Source organism: Gymnoscopelus braueri, assembly GCF_963280865.1.
Source record: "Gymnoscopelus braueri genome assembly, chromosome: 6".
Lineage (NCBI taxonomy): Eukaryota > Metazoa > Chordata > Actinopteri > Myctophiformes > Myctophidae > Gymnoscopelus > Gymnoscopelus braueri.
This window is the reverse complement of record NC_137607.1, coordinates 36117064-36142946: the sequence shown is the minus strand read 5'-3', so window position 1 is coordinate 36142946 and position 25883 is coordinate 36117064. Positions and strand designations below refer to the sequence as shown.

At 45.4% G+C, this 25883-nt stretch overlaps 3 protein-coding genes across 3 annotated transcripts in view; 2 read left to right on the top strand and 1 right to left on the bottom strand.

Annotated features, from left to right (window-relative positions):
- Nucleotides 1–25883, top strand: part of fip1l1a (FIP1 like 1a) — a gene marked incomplete at its 5' end in the record, with an annotated part of 35889 nt that overhangs the window by 9371 nt on the left and 635 nt on the right. The window contains 4 exons of the mRNA XM_080430550.1: nt 4376–4412; nt 7687–7742; nt 8718–8898; nt 20567–20710. Of these exons, the coding sequence (XP_080286676.1) occupies nt 4376–4412; nt 7687–7742; nt 8718–8898; nt 20567–20710 (418 nt within the window). The remainder of the gene's footprint in view (nt 1–4375; nt 4413–7686; nt 7743–8717; nt 8899–20566; nt 20711–25883) is intronic.
- On the bottom strand, nt 16453–17622 carry LOC308086656 (branched-chain-amino-acid aminotransferase, cytosolic-like; the record flags this gene model as incomplete). Its single annotated transcript, XM_080430287.1, has 1 exon — nt 16453–17622. The coding sequence occupies one exon, from the start codon at nt 17620–17622 to the stop codon at nt 16453–16455; it is 1170 nt and encodes a 389-aa protein (XP_080286413.1).
- Nucleotides 18136–18393, top strand: LOC308086364 (DNA-directed RNA polymerases I, II, and III subunit RPABC5-like; the record flags this gene model as incomplete). Its single annotated transcript, XM_080429885.1, has 1 exon — nt 18136–18393. The coding sequence occupies one exon, from the start codon at nt 18136–18138 to the stop codon at nt 18391–18393; it is 258 nt and encodes an 85-aa protein (XP_080286011.1).

The window sequence follows — 25883 nt, the reverse complement described above, 5'->3', positions numbered from 1 at the left end:
GTAGCAACAATGCTCGTGCTTATCGCGTGCATTTTGAGGTTGTTGCAGCGTCCTGCCGGTTGGGCAGTGCCGCAGTGATGGACGATGATTGAACCGGTGTCGCAGGGGCCATGAGAAGAGATGAGGCCATTAGGCCGTAGGGTCAACCTGACAGGTCTATTGACGAGAGCGCTATTGACCTCAACGGCTCTCATTAATGGTTGGGAACATTTTGAGGAACATGTAATTGCAAAGCGTTTTCAGGGCAGCTGCAGGGCAACGAGAGGGCAATGTCTGTTCTGGAAAGAGGAATGACACGGGAGACGGGACTGTCAGCGCGGAGCTCAGGCCTCACGGAGCAGTAGTCTGCGGTCAGATGGTGGAGTATCAACTCCATCTCAGCCTCGAGCTTGTGTAATGGCTCCGTCAAACGTTAGCATGAGAAAGAGAAAGCCACGCACGCACAATCAGCAGCGATTAGCCCTCAGCCATTAGCGCTCTCATACGCTGCCAAGCGTGGAGCTCCAGCCCTCATCAAACGCTCTGTTCACATAGCCACAGGTAGAAACCATTACCCTCCTCACGCTAACATGGAGGCTGTGTGTGTGTGGGGACGTCACTTTGGTGTGTAAGTTGGTGTGTATGTGTGTCTGTGTGTGTGTATGTACTGCAAATGAGTATTGCCAACTTTTGCAGAGATCCTCGCTCTTCAAAGTGATACTTAAACCAAAGTTGACGGGAATCTCCCAGATATCTATACTAGCCCCCCCTCTTGTTTTCACTCTACACACTAAATATCTTTTCCAAAAACACAAGATCTACAAGCTCACAACATGTCACACTGCAATGAGTTGTGAGCTGCAATGTTCTATCCGGAGTAGGGACAATAGGGTTCATGTGGTTAAAGTACTTAAAGTTACTTAAAATGCACAACATTGAGATGGGGGTGTAATTCTGGAAGCCTATAAATCAACCACACATTTTCTTAAGAACCAGCGCTGTCCTGGGACTAGGGAGACAGGCCAGATCCAACTTTTAATCCATTTGAAATGCCTATTGATTATCTACATACTGCACTGTATAAGTTCTAATATAAGATATCAGTCTTCATGAGACCTCTTCATCTATTTAATCTGATGAGATGGACAACTTTGAGAGCCCTGTACTGCAAACGACAGAGTTGCCTTGGGGCTTTTTAAAGGACTTAAAAGGAAATGGCCTGAAGATAGATCTGTAACCAAGAGGTAAGGGCCTGGAGAGTCTGTGCTAGCCTTTGTGCCATCACAGTCCCAAGGACACGGTGCTCCCTTTACAGCTGGCCCGCTGTCATCTCTTCAGCGTGCAAATTATCAAAGTCCTCAGTGGGTCAGTCATTCTAGGTGAGCCATCGTGTCCTGAGGACACTATCCTGTCTCGCTCTCTCTCTCTCTCTCCATGGGACAGACCTGTGAAAGGGAAGGAAGGTGTATACATTTCACTCTGAAAGCAGAGGGGGCTCCACACACTGCTTTATTCCTGCTCCAGCTCTCTCTCTCCACACCGTTCTCCTTTTGTTTTTCTCCCTTGTCCCATTTCAACCTTTTTTTCCCCCTCTTAGCTCTTTATGTTGTCGAAAAGCGCTCTGAGCGTCAGGGGTCTTTATGGAAAAACAGAAAGGGGATGGCGTCCAGATGTGTGTTTGTGCCTCTTCAAAGCAGTAAGTGTGTGTATAGGCGCATGTGTGCGTGCAGTAAGAGAGTGTGATTTAAAGCTGATTGTGTTCCCAAGTCATGTAAGATCCCTCAGTGTTATAACGAGCGGGCCATTAAGCGTTCACCCAAGCATTTGACTGGCCCTGTTTTATTGATTTAAGGGAAGGGGGGCAGGGTCCAGGGAGGGCCTGCTACATTTTCTTGCAGTGACATTCTGAGGCTGTTCCAAATCTCATCACCTTCTTTAAAGAGAGTAAAGACAGCAGCGCCTGGACAGTCCTGTAAGGTAGTGTTCGTCACGCAAGGTAGCGTTAGTCCCATGAGATAGCATTAGTCTTGTGAGGTAGCATTTGTCCCATGAGGTAGCATTAGTCCCATGACGTAACATTAGTCTTGTGAGGTAGCATTAGTCCCATGAGGTAACATTAGTCTTGTGAGGTAGCATTTGTCCCATGAGGTAGCATTAGTCCCATGACGTAACATTAGTCTTGTGAGGTAGCATTAGTCCCATGAGGTAACATTAGTCTTGTGAGGTAGGGTTTGTCACACAAGGTAGCATTAGTCCCATGACGTAACATTAGTCTTGTGAGGTAGCATTAGTCCCATGAGGTAACATTAGTCTTGTGAGGTAGCATTAGTACCATGAGGTAACATTAGTCTTGTGAGGTAGCATTAGTACCATGAGGTAACATTAGTCTTGTGAGGTAGGGTTTGTCACACAAGGTAGCATTAGTCCCATGACGTAACATTAGTCTTGTGAGGTAGCATTAGTCCCATGAGGTAACATTAGTCTTGTGAGGTAGCATTAGTACCATGAGGTAACATTAGTCTTGTGAGGTAGCATTAGTACCATGAGGTAACATTAGTCTTGTGAGGTAGCATTAGTACCATGAGGTAACATTAGTCTTGTGAGGTAGGGTTTGTCACACAAGGTAGCATTAGTCCCATGACGTAACATTAGTCTTGTGAGGTAGCATTAGTCCCATGAGGTAACATTAGTCTTGTGAGGTAGCATTAGTACCATGAGGTAACATTAGTCTTGTGAGGTAGCATTAGTACCATGAGGTAACATTAGTCTTGTGAGGTAGCATTAGTACCATGAGGTAACATTAGTCTTGTGAGGTAGGGTTTGTCACACAAGGTAGCGTTAGTCCCATGAGGTAGCATTAGTCCCATGAGGAAGTATTAGTCCCATGAGGTAGCATTAGTCCCATGAGGTAGCATTAGTCCTGTGAGGTAGGGTTTGTCACACAAGGTAGCGTTAGTACCATGAGGTAGCATTAGTCCTGTGAGGTAGGGTTTGTCACGCAAGGTAGCGTTAGTACCATGAGGTAGCATTAGTCCCATGAGGTAGCATTAGTCCCATGAGGTAGCATTAGTCTTGTGAGGTAAGGTTTGTCCCGTGAGGTAGTGTTAATCCTGTGATGTAGTGTTAGTCCCATGATGTATAGCGTTAGGGTAGCGTTAGTCTGTGCGGTAGTCTTCGCCCCATTTGAGATAACATATATCAGCGTCTGTGCGCTTATGCTTGCGCGGGTGGTGGGTTTCAAGCTTGATATAACGTTTGTCCAGTGAGGTAGCGTCAGTGGTCATATGGGAAGTCATTTGAGTTGTGCCCTTGGTCTTTATGTACTTTGCATGGTCATGCACCCCATTAGTGTTGCTTCGCCCAAAATACATAGTGTTGGACTCTGGAATGTGCGTGTGCATTTGTCTGGGGTACTACGTTATGCACCACTGTTGAGATGCTGCAGTGTGTATATGGGCAGCATTTCTGCAGGTGCGACACAGTGCTTTGTCTTTGATTAGCATTTTCAAACTATTGTAAATGATACCAATCGCTGCCTATACACCAGAAGGTGTCTGACCGTGAAAAGGGCTTTGTTAGGGCTGCATAATTAATCAATTTAATGAATTAGACATTTTCAATTACTTTCAATACATTGTTGCACCTTGTCCTCATCTCCTCATCATTATACAAGGATTAATATACAACCAGAACACTGTACAACCTATCTCTCCTCAGGCTCAAAGAGTCACAATAAAGGTCATTACTGTACATACCATTTGACCACAGATAGGGCACTGCTAAGCACAATAAAGGCTCAAAGTATCAGAAAAAAGTAACAGAATAATACAATTATAAAAACACACTTTTCCAGCAAAAATCATCATCCCGAGCCTTCGTTGTTCATTGTGAGGCTGTGCGAGGAAGTCGGGTTGTGTCAGCAAAACATGACCTCATGAGCTCACAAGCCTGATTTATACTGAAAATAGCAGATCTACAAGCTCACAACGCGTCCTGAGCTTGTATATCTGCTATTTTTGGTGGCCGACTCCCACGCGCAGCACCCAAGTATAACTTCGGGTAGCTCAGTCGGTAGAGCACTCGCCCTCTGACCGCAAGGTCATGGGGTCGATCCCAGGCACCGCCAACTCAGCGTATGAGTAGCACGCCGTGGGCGAGGCAAGTCGCGCGGTAGGTACTGGGAGCTGATGGTAGGTGTTGCGCTCCACCTCAGCAATCCATCTCCCAGAGGTTTAGCGCATTGTGGAACGGGGATAGACTCCCACGCTCTGGCTGATACCGACAATAAGCTTCTCCGACCTACTTACTTACGTAAGTATAACTCAGGCTTCACAGTGTCACTGTGAAACACCTGACTGGAGAGCAGCAGTGACTTGAACTCTCCTCTCCTACACAGGTTTCCCTCCCCCTCCACTCATCCCTTCCTTGGACAGGTGAGTCGTGTGTGTGTGTGTGTGTGTGTGTGTGTGTGTGTGTGTGTGCGCGCGCGCGCGTGCGTGTGTGTGTGCGTCTGTGTTTCTCTGTGTGTCTGTTCAGGCTGTAGGAAGGACAGAAACAAGGACAGAGATGGTCTCCTACTGTGCCAGGGAGCTTGGAACCAAGAGGTCATACAGGCAAGAGAGAGAAAGACAGATGAGGGCCTTTCAAGAGGTGTCTAGGAAAAAAAATATATGACTAAACTTTTTTTTTTCTTTAATCAATACTTCACTCAGGAGTAGGCAACGTGTGAGGCGGTTCCTATCAGGCTGTGAGAGAGAACACCTCTTTAGCTCCAGGCGGTCCTGCTATTACTACTCTCTAGTGTGAACTGGACTGAACCAGAACTGAATCTCCTGAACGCACTGTGTACTTTGTGTTGCTGACCTTGCAGCTGGACCACTGGCCTAATAAGGTAGAAAAGTGAGAGTGGAAGCCCCCGTCGGAACCTCTAGTCGTCTGTTCGGATTCCAACGCACCCCCCCATGGTCCCCTGTTCCGGGACGCAGGCTCCCGGCATACCCCCCCGTTCCGCTTCTAATTTACAACGCTCAGATCACAAGCAGGCCACGTCCGACGTGTTCTGAACATTTGGCTAAGTGCATCTCCTCTCCTATTTTGTTTGCTGCTTGGCTCGTTTTGGGTGTCACCATGACCTCTGGCCGTCTGTTTGTCGTCTGTCTGTCTGTCTGTCTGTCTGTCTGTCTGTCTGTCTGTCTGTGTCTCCAGCTTCCTGCCTCTTCATCTCTTCTGTTCTTCTCTCCTCCTCTTTGCCTTTCACCTCGTTTGCTGTGTGTGTGTCTGTGTACGTGTGTCTAAAGGATGGTTCCTTTCTCCCATCCCGACCCTCCTGCCAAATCCTCACATCCTTCAAGGGCTTTCCGTTCCTCTGAACCCTGCCAACCAATCTCCCTACCGTTTATGAATCATTTCCTCCTTCTCTCTCTCTCTCTCTCTCTCTCTCTCTCTCATATATGTATACACACAGATAGTCTTCTCTTTCCTGCTATCTATGCTCTGGCTTTCCCCTCGGGGGATATTAGGAACAGCAGGTGTGTCTGGCACGCTCTGGGGTCCTGGCTCCCCGCTCTGTCGGTTTGGGCCAGGGGCCCACAGGGCTCCCAAGGCCCATATTTAGTAGGAGACCACACTGCAGGCTCGTATCGGTCTGATGCGTTAAATCTCCCTCCCATCTCCCTCCCTGCAGATCGGATGGCCCGCTGAGACTAGGCTCCACTCCACCACACACTCCCTTTTTGATGCACTAGTATCGAGGGCAAGGTGCCTTCCCAATCTGTCATGGAGGGGAGGAAGTAATATGTATACAAGCCGTTAGGGACGCTAAGTGCTACAGCTTAGACAAAGTTGGAAGTGAGGCGTGTTTATGGTGATGAGGTGCAGAGGCCGCGGGGAGAGCGGTGTACAGGGCAGGTGTCGACCGCAATGAACTATTAAGTGCACCGTCATTATCCTCCTGCCCGAGGATATTACCGGAGCAGTGCACCGAGTTGGCAAATCAAGCCCCTCGCATCTCCCTTGCTTACTCACTCCCCCTTGCATCCAATCACAAACTCGGCTTGCTCACCAGCATCTTTTACACATCACGCTACAGACAGAGGGAGAAAGACGAGAGAGAGTGAGACGCCGTTGGCCAGGGTTGGACAAGGGGTGGAGAGATGGCCCTGTTTGCCAGAGTATTTATAGAGCAGAGTGTTTGGGCCCAACACCTGTTTGGGAAGCAGTCGTCTTGGACAGGCCTCAGACGCACACCCACTCCACCTTTTTCGGCCCGCTCGGAAGTTTTCAATCGGAAAGCCAGTCCGGGGCCAGGCCATGTGGATGGTGGGGGCAGGAGGTAGGGGCAGCTAGGATCCTGCCAATATCAGTATTAAGACCCCCCCCCCCCCCCCCCCCCGCCCCCACCCGCCCTCCGTGCCTCTCTTTCTCTTTCCTTGTGTTTGGCGGGCGCTAGCTGCGCCTTGACATCGAGCCAGTCACTTCAAACGCTCAGGGAAAACGCAGCGGCGCATTTGGAAAAAGGGCTTTGATCATTAAAGCTCCCAGACCTCCATTTGCTTATAGTATTCATCCTGAACTCTGTTTGTTCACTCCTCTTTCTGTTTTTATCTTTCATTAAAATGAATGACTTCCTTCATCGCACCGGCTGCCTATCATGAGAACGGCCCCCTTTCAGGCCCAGCCTTGGATATAGCCTGTAGATTCTAAAGCTAGACTGTGGAAGCAGAGCTGGAGTTTTAAAATCCTAACCGATTATGAAATCGGCTTGCGCTCATGGACATAAGGTGAATCTTAACAGATTCTCTTCTCTATGATCTCAAACATGCACATGCGACAAGATTTTAAAATAATTGCACATCACGCACTACAGGATATCATTAAGATGTGCCCAGCAGAACTATGGACTACCACACATGTCCTCAGGGTGTTCTCTTTGCACATTTTGCACGCATGCTCATTTTAATGCTCAATAACTTAATTGTGTTTCGGCTTAGTATACTTCCAAGAATAAGTTCCTATTTATCCGTATCACAATTAAAACATTTTTTTTTTTAAGTTTAAAAGAAAAAATACCATGCCTTTAAAAAAAAAAGAAATGTCATAATTGATTTTATATCATCAATAAAGTCCCACTTGGTTCACTGGGCCCCGGCCCACAGGTTGGGAACCACTGCTCTACTTTGTTATGTGTCTTGCAGTGGTGGAAAGTAACGAAGTACATTTACTTAAGTACTGTACTTAAGTAAAATTTGTAGGTATTTGTACTTTACTTGAGTATTTCCAATTTCCAATACTTTTACTTCTACTCCACTACATCCAGACAAATGTTGTACTTTTACTCCACTACAATTATTTGAGAACTTTAGTTACTAGTTACTTTTCAGATATAAATTATTATATTATGAAACATACTTTAACCACTCTAGCTGTATTTTATACCTAGTCTATTTGAAAATAGCCGATCTACAAGCTCACAACGCGTCGCATCGCGACGCGTTGTGAGCTTGTAGATCTGCTATTTTCAAATATTTTAGTACTTTTACTTTTGGTACTTTAAGTACATTTTGATGCCAATACTTTTGTACTTCTACTCAAGTAAATTTTGATTTCTGGACTTTTACTTGTAACAAAGTATTTCTATAATGCAGTATTGATACTTTTACTTAAGTAAAACATTTGAGTACTTGTTCCACCACTGGTGTCTTGTTTCAGTGGACGTACCGGAGGCTACAATGGACCCCCACCTCCACCATACCCGTTCACTCCAGGTATGTTACTTTACATTCTGCACAATGTCTCTCCAGCCACACAACTCTTCCACTATCTTTGAATGTCATTCTACTAGTCAATGTAAGTTTAGTGATGCATGTAGATGTAGGTTCTCAAATTGGGGTCCCCAGGGGTCCTGGGGGGGGCAGTTCCAGGGGGTCCCCAGCAAAATGTGTTAATACAGCATCACAATCATGTTAACCACTCTTTCCATTTGTAGGTTGGCTATAATATATTATATTATACTAACGCAAATCTTCTCTTCTGGGGTTCCTGGCACAATACATTTTCAGATTGGGGTCAAATAAATATCAATTTTGGAGTCCTTGACACGAAAAAGTTTGAGAACCACTGCAGTAGATATGTTGAGAATGACAGCGTGTTGGGGGTCCATCCTCCAGTGAAATAGCCCACCATCAGCAGTTCCGAAAATTACCTCATTCCCCACTGCCTCAAAATAATAGAAGAAAAAAAAAGCTTTTTCCCACAAAAGGTCTCGGTTCCAGGAAAACAGAGCCATTTCCTTCAGGACAAAGCACTGTGTGATTTGGTGCCCTGGCCACTACAGCGACCTTTCATCAGAACATCAGAATCTCAGCTGTGCGTTTGAGAAATTCTGTGTCTCCAAAAAAAGAAACCTCCTTTGTCCTTTTGATCACAGCTGAGGAAGCCTTTTTTCCCGAATGTTCCTTCCTTTTTTGGTACCTGTCCTAAATAGCCTCTTTGAATTACACCTGTTACTTCTGTTTGAGTTATTGTTATTCTTGACATGGCATTGCTGGTGATAGTTACATAACAATGCAAAGTTATGCAAAGGAGGTCACAGCAGCTGTCCTGATTGCAAGTACATAATACACAGTACTTACTTTCTTAAAGGTCCTTTTTTTGCGTGTGATTAATTTAGGAATAATCAAATGAATAGTGCCGCAGTCACCTGTTGTTGCTATCTAGCTCAGCTTTGCCCCTCTCCTCAGGTCTCTATCCTCCGCCCCCTGGCGTGGTGCCGTCCTGGACAGGGGCGATGGACAGCGCCAAGGCCTGGGAGCACTACATGAGACGGGACAGAGAGCGAAAGAGGGACAAGGGCCGGGACAGATCCAGAGAGCGCCTCATTCACAGTAAAGACAGAGAGCGAGGCAGGGACACGCCAAACAGGTGGGTCTCCACACCAAATAAAGCCTGATGCCGGGTACGGTCGCATAAGGCTGGGCAGTTAATTGATCTTGTAGATCTGCTATTTTCAGCGACAGAGTATAAATTAAGCATAACAAATCTACAGCAGCTTGTGAGGGACATTTCCATCCACCAGACAGCTGCTTTGTGATGTTATTAAACGGGCAAAAACAGAAAATGGCACACACGTTACCTTGCCAAATTGCAGTTTGCACGAGCCAGACCCGGCAATCTCTGTCGACCGGTTGCGAGTGTTAATTTCACACCCTGTTTACAATAATATGCTCTTTAAGATTCAAAGGGTTTTATTTTCAGCCGGCACCAGATACCTGGCAGAATCTCTCTCCTCACTCTTCTTTCCTACACGGCAAAATCCAGAGTGTTGGTTGAACTCTCAGAGTGAATAATGTGACCGTTACGGGTGCATTGTTAGTGAAATGAACACTGGTGTTTTTTTTGGGGGGTATGGCAGTGTGCACGGTGCCTCCACAGTGAGGCCTCATGCGGACGAGCTGCCGCGCAGCTGTTTGCATCTGCGCCAGGTATTGTGCGCCGCAGATGCATTGGTTCTGGCCCGCATTATCAGCTCCCCCTGTTTTTTTTCTGGACTCATTCAACAAAACGCACGCATGCTGGCACACACATGCATGAGCGCATACATAACACACATGCATACGTACACTCACATGGGCGGCAGGCAGGCAGGATTACCAGCAGACACTGATTGAAGAGCTGGGAGGAAAGAGGTGGATGGCTTTGAATCAGAAAAAGGAGGATGAGAAAGCGAGTCTAGACAAAGATGAGTCTAATGTGTGCCAGGTGAGAGAGAGAGAGATGATGGTAGTTGGCGAAGGAGCTTGGCAGTGGGTGTGTTTAGTAACAGAAACAGAGTGCGCCCAACATTTCCAATTCTTGGTTTATATGGCCAATCGTCTATTTTCAGCGTGCGACACCGGTGTATGATAAAATATGCATCGGGCTTAAGGGAGCACAAGTTCACTGAATTGTGAGTTTCCACACAGTAAATCAGCAGAGATCAGTAAGACATGTGGAAGCATCTGAAAACCTTATGGCGAGGAAAGTGACTTATTGGTTTATAATCTATAAATATCACAATGCTCCGTTTTATGGAGAGGAAAGTGGCTTATTGGTTTTATAATCTATAAATAACACAACACTTTTTTTTTTATACTTAAAAAATGTAAAAATATACATTCTGTCAAATATCTGAGGGTCTGTTCCCATTGTGTTAGTGGGCTGCATTCTGCTGTCCTCCACAAGGGGCAGAATGGAGCTGGAAAGAGAGACAAAGAAGAGGAGGAGAAACTGAGCTCTCAGGCCCAGACTGACTGTCAGGGTTTGTGCTTCCTAACCACTTTCAACCTGGTGTGGTGTCCCTATTTTGGACATGTAATTATAGGCGAAAAGTACAAGATAGGGCTTAAGTGGTTAAATGGTGCTCAAATTACCAGTTGTCTCGCCATGTTGTCCACACTGACTGTGCACAGTGAGAGGTGGAGCATGCCGAATTGCCCTGGCAACAGAACAGATCCACTTTGCATCCGAGGTGGTCACGCTTAGGCAAAGTACACGTGATGGTTCAGCCCACAGTCCTTAGGTTGAGCTCCATATAAACACTTCAAACCAATACTGCATGCACAACTAAGAACCTTTTTAATACTTAGTTGCCTGGGTTCCCCCATTGCTCTAAACATGGTCCGCTACTTTTTTCTCTCTACACCAAATCGCTTAGCCAAAAATATCCGATCTACAAGCTCAAAACACATTGTGTAGTGACACGTTGTGGACTTGTAGATCGGCTATTTTCACTGAATGTTCGCCACCAGAATAGGGACGCTAGGGTTTATAATGGCATAAAAACACAAAGACCAGTGAGGCCTCTTCATAAAGCAATGGAATTGCTTAATGCTATTGTTAGCAGAAAAGGGGGAGTATTTTCTGGTCCCTAGGAGAGGGGAATTACTTTTACCTAGCTTCACCCAGCAGACAGATGGCTGCTCAGATGGTTTTGAGTAGTGCACAGGGGGGAGATATTAGTGGCTAAGCGTCTTTGACATCCAAGGATTGAACCAGCAACCTTCTGATCCCCAGACTGCCTCTCTGCCCACTCAGCTACGTCCGCCTTGTATTACTGCAAGGTGCATGATAACCAGCATCAATAAAGGCAACCAAGGGAGTGGATATTCCCTCCTTGAGTATCTCTAAGTACACACTATAGTACATACGTTGCCCTTGGAAGTTGATGACTACAAGCGCTGTTTGCTGACGCAGAGCTCATATCAGTAGCTTGCGTGTACTACAAACATTTGCATACGGTACATATCTTAATGAGTAAGATACAGTCTGTGTACACTGTGCTTTGAAGGAACTCGGGCGCAAAAAATAACAAGAAATCTTCCTTCGCACCACGTATCAGCAAAGTCTGGACCTCGTGTTCTGCTGCAGCGAGCGGGGCGGCTTGGCTGGGGGCCAGTTTTAGGGGAAGAGACGAGGGAGGTTGCAGGGGTCTAGAATGAAGCGGACGTTTGCCAGTAATTGAGGGTACGCTCCGGCTCAACCCGGCCCCTCGCGGCGCGGGCCGCCAACCGGCGCCCATCCAATGCCAGCTCCAGAGTTCAACACAGTGCCCCACTGCCCTACAGTCTGACAGCTACCGCAGCACGCAGCCTTCACATGCACTCACACGACTCTTCCTTATGCACACATACGTGCACGCACGCGCACACACACACACACACACACACACACACACACGCACACACACACACGCACACACACGCACACACACATTCCTGCCCTATATTTCTCTGTGCACACACAGTGTTGTCCACCAGCCAGATGTCTTATTAATTCAGATCAACTGAGATGTACATGAACCCCCCCCCCACCCTGCATACTCACGCAGCCCTGGGCTTAACCACGCCTGACGTGTGTCTAGAATGTTAATGCTGTGCACTGTGCGCAGTGGTATATTATCACAGAGCGGGCTGCCAACTCCCCTTATTGAGAAAGGAGAGTAGCAGATCTGAGGCCAGGATTCTGGGCCGGCAGGGGCCAAGCCATGCCGACAACACACACAGTCATTTAACATTTAACCACTTAAGCCCTATTTTAGACTCTGGTGCGGGTGGTGTTGCGCGGTGAAAATAGACAATCTACAAGCTCACAACATGTTGACATGCGGTGTGAACTTATAGATCGACTATTTTCGTCATTTATGGATGCTAGGTTGAAAGTGGATAAATGACATGAGGACAGGATAGTATAGTATCTAGTGCAGTAGGTAGTACCACTTATAGCAGTGCTCCTCAATGTGGTGTCCGCGACCCCCAGGCAGTGTTGATTTTGTACAAATGTAAATTGTATGTAACAAACTGGGTCCATTTGGTGTGTACTTCTTGGTGTGTACTTCAGGGGGATTGATTGATTGATTGATTGATGTTTGATTGATGTATGCACAGAGCATTGTGCTAGGCATCAGTGTGTTCTAGGTTTTTTTGGAGGGTATACCATAATTATTCCCTCCCACACGCATGGCATGTTCACATGCGCGCGTTGTCACCGAATGAAATAACCGATATATATATACAGTGTGTGTGTGTGTGTGTGTGTGTGTGTGTGTGTGTGTGTGTAGTGTATATATATATATATATACACACACACACACACACACACACACACACACACACACACACACACACATATATATATATATATATATATATATATATATATATATATATATATATATATATATATATATATATATATATATATATATATATATATATATATATATATATACACATACACATACACATACACATACACATACACATACACATACACATACACATACACACGCACACACACACACACAGAGCATGTAGAGTACTGGTTTTCTACTGTTTCTAATGTTAATCACCCTGTAACTCAACCACTTTGGAGCTCCTTTTAGCCTTGGAGGCGTTTTCAATGCAAAGCATGGATTATTCATTCCTCCCGCTAATTTAATTCCTGGATATTCTTTGAATGTTTTAAGCACTTGGATGGTGCGACTCAGAAACTCTTCCGCTTTGCAGAAGTGTGACTGAGTGGCCCTGTAGTTGCAGAGACAGGTGTGAAAGTTCAGACAGTGCATCATACATGAGTCCAGTGGCCGTTATCACCTCAAGACAATAGCCTTTTATTTATTTATTTTTTAATAACCACATTAACACATGCAAAAGGCTATTTGAAGTCATACATTCTCGCTGCCCCAACCCCTCCTCCTGCGTATCAGATACACTTCCTCGGATGGTCACTGCACGCTATACGATTTTTTTCAAATGTTCTTGGACTGTATATTACGTATATAGCGTAACACGGTAGAACACACCACTGGTGCTAGGAGGTCTGTATATGCACAGCGCATCGTGCTAGGAGATGCATTGTGCTAGGAGGTCAGATGAGGCGAATGGGACACAGGGGCAGCTGGGAGCCTTGTAGGCTAACCACAGGAGAAGAAAGAGATGGGAAGTGTGACATGTGTGTGACAGACATGCAGGGAGGTAGGGAGGGGGTCGTTCCTCTTCATAAATGTGTTATCCTGTATATACCAAGCCTCGGATTGCACACAACGCTCTGCTATCGGCGCACACCTCAACGGAGGAGGTGTGTGTGTGTGTGTGTGTGTGTGTGTGGGGGGAGGGTTTTGTTGATGTGCCTGCCCTACATTGCAGTCACGTGACAGAACAGTGAGGCACACGTGTGTTTCCTGTTCAATTGATTTATGGCTGTGCTGGAGAGGTATTTTTAGAACAGGAGGTACAGTTTGTTTGTGTGCGTGCGCGCGTGCCTGTGTGCGTGCGTGCGTGCGTGTTTGTGTGTGTGATACAAGAGAGAGCATAATGGAGCCTGGCCACTGGCCACCCATGTGGTTGTTTACGTACGTGCAGGGTCAGTGACAGTGCATGTCATCCCGTGCGCTAGATGTGTGACACGCTACACTCGTTCTGCGGGCCACATGCACCGGCAGGACAGCCCCCCCCTCCCTCCCTCCCTCCCTCCGGGCATCGGCTACTGGTTATCAGCTGTGGTCGCCAGCGCATGCCTTGGGAGTTAGCGCCACTGCTAATAGATTCCATGAGGTTACGGCAGTGGTGGGAAGTAACGAATTACTTTTACTGTAGCAAAAGTACTGTACTCAAGTATAAATTTGAGGTACATTTTTCAGTACTTAGTACTTCTAAAAATCACATTTTCAAATATCTTCCAAAAAATGTGTACATTTTGCTGCCAATACTTGTGTACTTTTACTCGAGTAAAATTTTGAATACAGGACCTTTACTTGTAGCATTATTTCTACATTGTGGTATTGATACTTTTACTCTGAGTACCACTGGTTACGGTTTATATGGTGTGGCCTCCAGTCTCCCTCCTCTCCCTGCACCGCTCTCCCTGGCCTGGCGGGGGCAGGCTGGGCAGCTGCTTGACCATTTGGTCAACACTTGTCCCCTCAATGTGTTTGCCATCCCAGAATGCTCAGTGTGGACGGCCTTGTCCTGTCTCCAACTGGCAGGGCCTCACACACTCTATCATTGTGTGCATGTGTGTGTGTGTGTGTGTGTGTGTGTGTGTGTGTGTGTGTGTGTGTGTGTGTGTGTGTGTGTGTGTGTGTGTGTGTGTGTGTGTGTGTGTGTGTGTGTGTGTGTGTGTGTGTGTGTGTGTGTGTGTGTGTGCCTAAAAGACACACACACACTCACTCATATCTCTCTCATTTGGCCCTCACAAGTAGTAATACACACACACTCTTGCTCTTTTGTCCTTGTGAGAACTTTAGACTGATTAGCATGAACATTAATTCCGTAACCCCTAACCGTAACCTTAAGCATCACAGCTACAGAATGTGCCTAACCTTTAGCCTGACCTTAAAGTCGCATCCGTAATTTTCAGGTGCGTGCCCAGGTCTCCTGTGTGAGAGATGACATTTCTACCGCTCATCCAAGACGCAAATCCCCGCTTGGCCTGGGGAGATATTGGGCTAATGAGCTTCAGGTAGTACTACTTGTCAACCAGTAGGTGTCCTACCCGACACCAGTGTCTCAATGGAAGAGTAGGCAGACAACCTCCAACCAATGCAGATGTACTAGTTATATCAACATACTCTACCATACAGATTAAATAAAGTTGTATTTAAGTTCAACATTGCAGCGTTAACCTAAACCTAATTAGAACCTTAAAACAGAAAAATAAGGACCAGCCAGATGTCTTCTCTTTCCATTATTGTCATAATCTTTCTATCCTCCTGACATTTGATTTTCACAGTACACACGCACGCACACACACACACACACAGACACACACACACACACACACACACACACACACACACACACACACACACACACACACACACACACACACACACACACACACACACACACATACACCTTGGGGGTTTTGGTATTAAAGGCAATAAATCTGTTGCATAGGCTCCTTCTCAGTTTGCTGCGCACATGGCACGAGTTCAAGGTTTCTAGACACCAATTTATTTATTTCAACACTGTCTGCTCGCTCTATTATCCATTTAACTAACTCTGAGTGTATGAGCCTGGTGCTTATGTCATAATGCTAATAACACGGCCCTCAGGACTGAAATCCCACTGTTAGCACAAGAATACATGTTTAATGTATTCAGCTCTGTACTCAAGTCTACAGTACATTTGTTCTATATAGAGTGGATTGCGGCAGTGTTTCCCTAAGAATAAAAGTACCCACTTTTGGGTCACAGACGCATTTTTATGGGTCACAAGTAAATATTATATTTGTTTGCATTTTCTACCAAAGAAATGTAATTTTTTCAATGGATTTTCAAGAACCTTTTTTGACTTTTCTTTTCTCAGCCTGGTGGAGATAACAACCACAAGACGTCATACTGACGTCTGTATGACGTCAGTGGTGCTTCATAATGATAGGCATGTCAACCAAGGCGATTACATACACCCTATATAAGCAGTACGCAACTGAAGATGGGGTTCTCCGTCTGCATCTGTTCACACCCCAGCCACAGAGGGATAGATAGCCCTTCAGGAGCACAGCAGGCCAATTCATTCTGTCCTTGTTGAAGAAGCACATAAGCGTCCTCTCTTACACGCAGCAGAGGCGATGTATTCCTGCAGGACGGCCTGGCGGAGATTTGGGCCTTTGGCACAGAAAGCGGCCTACGGTTTACCCAGGGATGTGGTTCAGCGCCGGCAGATGTCGTCCATCCCTGGCGGATCTGGGGAGAACATCATCTACGCCCTGCTCTGTACAGGGTCCTTTGTGGCATGTTCCGCATATGCATACAAGACTATGATGTCAGACCATGCCAGGTATAATGAGCGAGTCTCTCAAATCAATGCCCGGCCCAAGACGGAGTGGAAGCCCAAACCATGGCCACCTGAGAGCAGAGACTAATAAGAGTAGGTGTCACGCTAAAGCTTACTTTAGCGTCCTCTGCAACCACCTCTTCGAGATTTGAGAATGCATGATCTAAACCACAAGTGGAGCCCAGTCACTGTGTTTGCGTCCATACTGAATATCACTAAGTTCTTTGTGAAATCTCTTGGCCAGGTCTGGACCATTCTCCATGGTGGGAATGTGGTAAGTCTTTCCTTTGTACAGCAGGCTGCCAACAGGACAAATGACACAGGCAGTCCCTGTTCCGAACACTTCTAGAACCCTCCCTGAGTCCATGGCTCCAAGCAGCTCCTTCATGCATATTTTGCGCTCTGTCACTTTAAACTCACCCCACTTTCTGGCCAGGTCCAGCAGAGACTGCCTGGTGATTCCAGAAAGTATGATGCCATCATCCAGAGGAGGAGTGAGCAGCTCCTTCTCTCCAGTCTCATTGGACCAGTAGATGAAGAGGTTCATAGTGCCGACCTCGGTGATCTCCTCCTGTTCTCCGTACAGCCACAGGACCTGCTGACACCCCTGTCTCACCGCCTCACTCTGCAAAGCTATGGTGGGTCCATAGTTGCCTCCCAACTTATATGCCCCCACACCTCCTTTCCATGCCCTGACGAAGGTGGGTTCCGCCAGCAGAGAAACGGAGGAACCTGTGGCGAAGTAGGGCCCCACGGGTCCAACTATGACAAAGAGCAGAGCTTCTCCTGGTCTGGACACTCCTAAGCTGCACCCTGTTCCTATGAAGGTGGGTCTGATGTAGAGGCTGGCATCCTGGGAGAAGGGAACCCACTCCTGGTCTACCTGCACTAGCTCACGGATGCACCTCAGTAGTTCCCCTTTGTCAAACGAAGGGAGGCAGCTCCGGTCTGCACTGCGACGCATTCTCTCCATGTTCAACATGGGCCTGAACAGACGGATATGCCTATCGACCCCGCGGTATGCCTTCATGCCTTCGAACAGCTCCACGGAGTAGTGCAGGGCAGAGGCGGCAGGGTGTAAGGACAGGTTCTGAAAGGGCTTTATCCGAGGCGCCTCCCAGCCATGCTTCTCTGACCAGTGAATGGTCAGCATGTGGTCAGAGAAGTGTTTGCCGAACAGCAGGGCGGAGGGGTCGGGTTTAGGTGCACAGTTGGTGTTGCGCTCAATGGTGAGGTCCGCCGCCTTAAAGGAGCTGGCTGCCCGCAGTGACCTCAAGGTGAAGGGGAGGGTCTGGACAAACTGTCGATGAAGTGTCATTCTGATGGCTGCCATTGCTGCTGTGTAATGTAAATATCTTATCTACATCTATAACTTCCAGCTATCTGTTGTGTGTGTGTCTCAATCAGCTTTGCTGACTGGCCATGCTAAACCATGATGTTTGTACTGATGTCATAGATGACATACTAATATCTTCTGCTTCTATCCTTCTACTGTAGTATCTATATTCCACAAATCTATGAACATAATGTGTCTCTCCAAATATGGCGTTCCACATAGCTCTTATAACAGGTACTGAACATTACCATATATGGACCGATCAGTAGATTTTGGAACGTAATGACAATAGCCGATGTCATAGCAACCAAAGAGTGTATATATTTAATGATCAATTCAAGTTGGTGGCAGTCTTCTTAAAGTTTAAGAACAAAACACAACATTATTGTATTATTGACTGCTTACCAAAGTCGGTAAAAGATAAATATTGGAGAAGAAACCCTTCTGTAGGTTATCCTTCAATAAGGTTTTTGTTGTAAATATAAAATAGCATTGAATTGTGATTCTACAATGATCATCCCAATTAGATGCTTCACGTGTGGCAAGATCGTGGGGAACAAGTGGGAAGCATACCTTGGATTGCTTCAGGCAGAGTATACTGAGGGTGATGCCCTTGATGCACTGGGTTTGAAGAGGTACTGTTGTCGGAGGATGCTCCTTTCTCACGTGGATCTCATAGAGAAGCTGTTGAACTATGCTCCCTTGGAGAAGATCAAGACTGATGATGAAGCAACATTTCCGAGAACTGCCGAAGACGGACTTGGATGAAATGGACTGACGGAGATTCCGGAGACAATATGGAGATAAACGGTTGACCACAGTGAATCATTTTGTGACATGCTTTAGTTCATTTCAAGGACTGTTCCATGGAACACTCTTATGACATCAGAGTCCTCCAGACTACTGACTAAAGTACACAGGAAGTTTTCACTAACACCATAACACCATCACAGATCTGATCTCAGAGCTGTCACTGCAACGCTCCAGAGTCAACATCAAAGATAAACAGGAATGCATCAAATTAACAGTCTTAACATGTGGTTCAGTAATACACGTTATGGCCTCATGGAGAAAATATGGTGGTTTGACTACAGCTTCATGGAACATCACCTGACACGTACTGTATGGAGGTGTTTGTTAATCGTCCTTTTTTTTAAAACTTTTGATGCTGGTTTGACATCCTTGGCCTACTGGGCAGTGTGCACAAGAAATGTGTGAGATTAGCTGTGGACACACATGAACCTGGGAGACAACATAGCGACTCTCCATATCGCTTATAATCACTTATAGTGGAAGACAAAGTCCAAATTTGGGCACGGATGACGTCATCGGCTAGTCTCTTTCAGTCTATAAATGAATGTTGGTCAGATCGGGCTGAGCCTTCCCCAAATATGGGGTCATATGTCATAAATATGTCATAGATAACTGGCGTTGTAGAATGTCCACATGAAGTCTGGGATGCACGCCTTTTTTTTTTGTAATTGGTAGTCAGATGGCTATCCAGGGGTTGATGGCTGGCCAGAGTGTTTTAGATAATTTAGATGCATGAACCGCTGCGGACATCTCTTTAAGAAAAAAGAAAAGAAATCACCTCTGCAGCACATTTTGTCCCTGTTTTGGTCTAGGCATGTCATTATTGGCAAGACTTTTTAAAAGTTTTGAAAATCTAAACTTTTATAATATCAAGGCTTGTAGATCTTAAATGCAAGCTTGTAGATCAACTATCGTTCATATCATCTTACAATGAAGTATAAAATATGGCATAAGAAGTGGTTAAGACCTCAAGCTCAGATCATAACAAACAGTGTGGTCTTCAGAAGATGTTGGGAGAAGGGGTAAGAGAGATGGGGAGAGTATCAGCTTGTTTAGAATATATTAATACATGTCCAACAAAAACTATGGTCTCAACTTGTGTATGGAATACTTGGAATGCACATTTTTATCTCAACATACCCTCATTATCCTGTGAGTCACTGTGTTTGTGTGGGCGAGTCATGCATAAATCACATGTTGCACTTCAACAGTTCCAACTTGAAAAGCACTTCAAGCGGCTTCATGCTCTTGCCGACTGCGTCACATCATTCTCCCAGCGGGAGAACATGCGTTATCTGGCTGTTCAATCCTAAATGACTATCTTACTGCAACAATGTTTGACAATAGCAAACCTCTTATCATTGAAAATCCCAACAATGAAAATACAGAGTCTAAACTCTGTTGTACATCAGTACCAAAAAATAGCCTATTGATAAGTTCACAACGTGCCGCAACACGATGTGTTGTGAGCTTGTAGATTGCCAGTTTTTGGGGGCACTGTGATAAAAGCTTTGACTAGATCTGCTGCCAGTGTAGTTTACAGCCACTGAGCACGGACGAGACATCCACCCATCTAAAAAGCCCTCGGCCTCCGAGGAGACATGTGCGTGTGCGTGTGAGTGTGAGTGTGCGTGTGCGTGTGCGTGTGCGTGTGCGTGTGTGTGTGTGCGCGCGCACGCGCACATTCGACCGTGTACGTGCACGTCTTTGTGCATGCACGTACCAAGAGGTCGACTAAGGGGGAGAGAATGTATGTGAAATTAATGCCAGATCATGTGAGAGGGAGCACGGCCTTGTGGGACTGCCGGTCCTTCGCTAAATAATGGAGCTGTATTTGTTTTTGTGGAGCCCAGAGGACACAGGGCGCGTGCCGGCCATGCCTTTAATCTAAAGGGCACAGTAGGCCAGGGGCTGGCCGCTCTGTGTTCCTCAAAGGCTTGGAACATGGGTGGGAGGGTGTTAAAAGCTCAGCCAGGCAAACGGCAGACCCTGCCTCCGACATGAAGGCCCAATATTATTACGCTTTTGAAACATGGGGTCTCTTTCTCAGTTTGACCCACTGACATATCTCCCTGAGAAAACTGAATCTCTTTAACTAATGTGTGTGTGGTGTTTCAATGTTTCCCAGCGAGGAGGAACGTGTGCGACACAGGGAGCACGCACAGAGGAACTCTGAGCACCACAGAAATAGCGGCAGCCGAGACAGAGAGGACAGACGCAGAGACTGGAGGCCCAGAGACAAGGATGAAGGGCGTCACAAGACGTCTCACAGGTACAACACACTGACACTGTATGAGTGTACATTCTAGAAACTTGTTCAGAGCTGAGTCACTGTGTCAAACTCCACTTTGCTCTGGTTGTTGTCAACGGTGTGCAGCGGAGGCACGGTGACTGACACGCACGCACGCATGCACGCACGCACGCACACACAAGCTCTGCCTGAAATCAGTTTCTGTGTGCTAATTTACATATCCCTAAATAGGGGGATCTACATAAGGATATAATCAGAGGTAAATTACATAAATCACTCTGAATCAAAGCACTAAATAATTACTTATGCAGGAGTACTCTTGCTACTCTTGCTAGTACGCGGCAACTAGCAGGAAAGTCATAAATAATGTGTTTTGTAATGCCGCTTTTGTTTTGCCCCATGCTACCACTTCCATTATCGGATTTTACATTGAGATAGCTTGGCCATCGATGGACATCATAATAGTGTGCCTGCTGTTTAAAATATGGCTGTATGTTTACCAGAGGCTTGAGATAGCATTGCGCTACTAGAGTTATGACATAACATTGCCAGAAAACTTGAGCTTATAATCATTCTTAACTACTGAAAATGATATTTTCGAATATTTGCTTGTTATTACATACACAGAATAGGGACGATAGGGTCCATGTGGTTAAGCCGTGATTGTGGAGATACAAGCGCTTCATAAATCACACTCTGTGAACCCTGTCATAAGATGATTTCTGCGCTGGCTTCTGTGTTAGATTGATGAGGGCCACTGTTATTTAGTATTTGTCCTAATCAAATAAACCATGACTAACGCTCAACACAGGGGTTCTCAAAGTGGGATCTAGGGACCCCAGGTGTCTTTGGGAGGGGGGTCTCCAGCAAATGGCATCAAAATCACTTTAACCACTTTAACCCTATTTTATACTTTGACCAAAAGATAGCTGATCTACAAGCTCAGAGCGTATCGCATCGCGCCACATTGTGAGCTTGTAGACCTGCTATTTAAAAAAAGTTAACAATCTCAAATGGGCGGTCTGTTGCTAAATACATATCAATTTGGGGGTCCTTGACAAGAAAATGTTTGAGAACCAATGCTATAACGGTGTGATGGTGTGTCCTCCATGTCCCATGTCCCAGTGGTGTAGTACATTTACTCAATTACTGTACTTAAGTACAATTTTTTGGTATTTCCAGTTTTCAGTACTCCACTACATCTCAGAGACAAATATTAGTACTTTTATCCACTACAATTATTTGAAAGTTACTCGTTACTTTGTCGATTTTGATTATTATTATTACAAATCATACATTACCCACTTCAACCCTATATACAGTTCGCCAAATGGTATATACGGTTGAAGTTCGGCCATTTGAAAATAGCCATCTACAAGCTCACAATGCGTCGTAATGCGATGCATTGTGAGCTTGTAGATTTCTTTTCAAATGTATTTTCAAAATATTTGTTTACAATTTATGCATTTGAAAACTTGTGAAATGGGACATGCATGCATTATGAGTACTTTGTACCTTTAGTTTTTGATACCAATACTTTTGTACTTTAAGTACATTTTTTATTCCGGACTTTTACTTGTAAACCAATACAGATAAAACAAAGGGAAGTTCAGCTTCTTAATTCACCATAAGCAAACCATCCCCCATACTGCTACAGGTACTGTAGCAACCACGGCAAAGGTTACTAGGAGCACCACCCTTGCTCCCCTATGCATACAAGGATACAGGCTCAATGACAGAGACAGAGCTTTCCCCCGCCAGGCTAACTCACCCTAGTGTTCATGTGTCCTACTGGCGGGAGGTATTTACACACATAAGCCCGATGGGTAGATTGGGCAACCATGAAATGGCGACCCTCTCAAAGCCATGGATGTGCCCCCAGGGCCGCAAGGAAGACACACAAAAATAACAGTTTACCAAAATAAACAAATGAGTCCCCCTATCGAGGACACATTTCTTCAACCTATCAGGGGAATAGCTCCAGACTTCCTTGTACCACCAGGGAGACAAGTACCATCTATATCACTAAGCTCCTCTCTCCTCACCAAACTAGGGGGAAAAAATAGCAGAACAAAATCAGCCAATGGCCAAACCAGACAATGTTTTAACTATATTCTGCACCTGCATCTCCCATCATTTTAGCACTTAACAGGTAGCAGCACTAGTACTCACCACTGGAGAACACTACCCCTGAAGGAACCAAATTCCATGAAATGAAGATGACCAAAGTGATAATAGTCCGGCAGGCAGCCAAAGGGCCTTTTTTGACTCAAGTATGAAATTTGGTATATCGTTTTTTTTTATTGGCCTAAAATATTGTCTATATACATGCATTCATGAAACCACCTGCTGACCGGCTGTCAGCATTGAGTTTTTTTTTTACCCAGATGCACATGCAAAACAAAAATATTTGGAAGTCAACTGAAATCTCAGGAATGAAAATTATACTCACCATAAATGTATATGGCTGTTTGACAATAATTGGTGGACATCTTCGATTGATGCCAATTAAACATATTTCAGCAACTAGGATTTCTTAGGACTTTTAGTATGTTGTTCTGGAGACCTCATAGAAAGGATGTATGGTGAAGGAAAAAAATCGGTTACAATTACTTTGATGTGAAATGCTAGTTTGCTAAACTATCTGGTACTAAAAATGTAATGTTGCCTGGACTATACCCCCTATAAAAAAAAATTGCTTAATGCTGACAGCCATTCAGCAGGTGGTTTCATGAATGTATGTACAGTATATAGACAATATTTTAGGCTAATAAAAAAAAAAATCACACCCTGTGTGAAGTGGGCGGTGTCTTGCTAGCTAATCACAATACTGAATGGAGTCAACCAATCATGTACAAAAGATAAATACATTTATTGAAACACTCTTTATGATGGACGAAACCATAACTTGAAAAAAACCAAAAATTTGTTTTTTTCAAGTTATGGTTGCTTATATGGGGCTATGCACATGTGTCATGTGACACTGGCCAATCACAGTCCTGAATAGACTGTGATTGGCCAATCACAGCGCAGGATCATTCTACAAATTTCCTGGGCCCGGATCACAGCGCAGGAAAATGTACATTTTTCCAAATCTCACTTATAGGGGCGGTTTCACCGCCCAACAATATTCCAAATTTCACACCCCACCTCAGGGCTGCTGGACTATAACAACCAGTTTAAGTCTTCTAGGGATCCATCTTGTCATACCAAATTAGACAAGCCCCCATTTGTTACAACCTGACTCAGGGTTGCAACAAAAGGGAAACAGGCACAGTTAAAAGTATATAACTTGTCTTTATTTAAAGATCAACTAAACAAATAACTACAAACATAACATCAGTAAATATGAATGACAATCAGTGTGTAGGCAGTGCATGCAGGCCCGGATTAAGGCCCCTCAGGGCTGTGGAACTACACCAAATCAAAGGCCCCCCCTCAACATTAATCGGACAATATTGGGTGCGTTCGCGCAGCGAATGAACGTGCAAGTGCGTTCGGTGCACGTGCCACCGCCAGCACGATCGGCGCTGACAAAGGCACTGAGCACAGCCTTTCCAACTTCAGTCTATGCTATAACTACAGTGTTTATCATTACACCATTATGACTGATGTTAAAATACAGTAGCGTAGACCTGCTCCCCCATCCTATTCAGCTATTTGCACAGTACAAATGTATTAAGAATATGTCATTTAGATTTTCACAGTGTACATTATGGTAGCACTAAGACAGACAGACAGACAGACAGAGATGACATTAACAACTGCGAGCTACATTATTCAAGCACAGCACGTGAGATACAGCCTAAGCCTACTTCAAACACACACACACACACACACACACACACACACACACACACACACACACACACACACACACACACACACACACACACACACACACACACACACACACACACACACACACACCTTCATTGTAAGATTAACTCACCATGCTGCGGAGGTTCAAAGAGTTTAACGCACAGCACTTCCAAAGTTTGTACAATGTTTAAGTCACAGGAGCAGGTTTTCATATGAATGTTGGCCCAAATCTTGCATTTAATCCACATGGTTCTTGTTTATTTGTGTTGCTGTCACAGACCATGATAGCAGAGTCAGTCATACTGGTTAACAGAAACAAACTTCCTTTAAAAACGGAGGATTTCAAAATAAGAGCCACTTGTAATGATTAGTCGACAGTAGTTTTATTTTTTTGTCTACTTACAGGAAGTAGAAGTGACACACCAGTACCAGCGACGGTATGCAAGAGGCTTGCATCTGTTTTTATAAATAATAATAATAAGAATATATATAAAGAATACATCACATGGATGCACCTGGGACGTATCATCAGTGTTGTAGCCTGGGGTCATAGGGTGTTTCGGGTCTCGCAACATACTACCCTCGCCCAGGTTACCCAGCCGGGGTTGATCAAGCCCCAACTTACTTCCCAGGTAGCTACCCACGGTCAGTCCTATTCACCTGTTTCCTAGGCTGTGTGTTTTCCACTTCCTGTCGATTTCATTGGATATCATTGGTCATCTGACCAGTTTCATTGGATTTCATTGGATCAAATCGACAGGAAGTGGAAAACCCACAGCCTAGGAAACAGGTGAATAGGGAAAGACAGGGCCAATCAGTCCGCTTCTCCAGAACTACTCTGTCGGAACTCGGGGGAGGCCCTGGCACGTGGAGGGACTAGGCTCTGTGGGCGGCCTCCTGGCCGGGCTCCTCCTTCGTCTCACCAGGCCCAGGACCTGAGCGCTGTACCAGGTCCTCTGCACCATCCCGATCCAAACATTTCCCTTCATTTCCTTCCTTGCGGTTTGCTTGAATGGCCCTCCTAAAGGCCTCACCGTGGGTTTGTTGGGCTTCTTCCTCACGGAAGACACAGGCTGGGGTGCCAACCCATACTGCGGGTTGCGCCGTATATAATATTATAATAAGATAATATAAGAACATTTAAAAATGACAATATTCATTTTTTTTAAATACGTAATTCACACAGGGCCCCTGCAGGCTGCAGGCCGTGGAACACAAGTTCCACTAAGTTCCACGTTTAATGCAGGTCTGAGTGCATGGGTGCGAGTGTATGTGCAGTGTGAATGTTGCAAGGTGTAAACCAAGGCAGGTTATCAAAAACGAACTTGGGGGAGAGAGGAGAAGGCATGAATAGACCATATTCACACGCCGG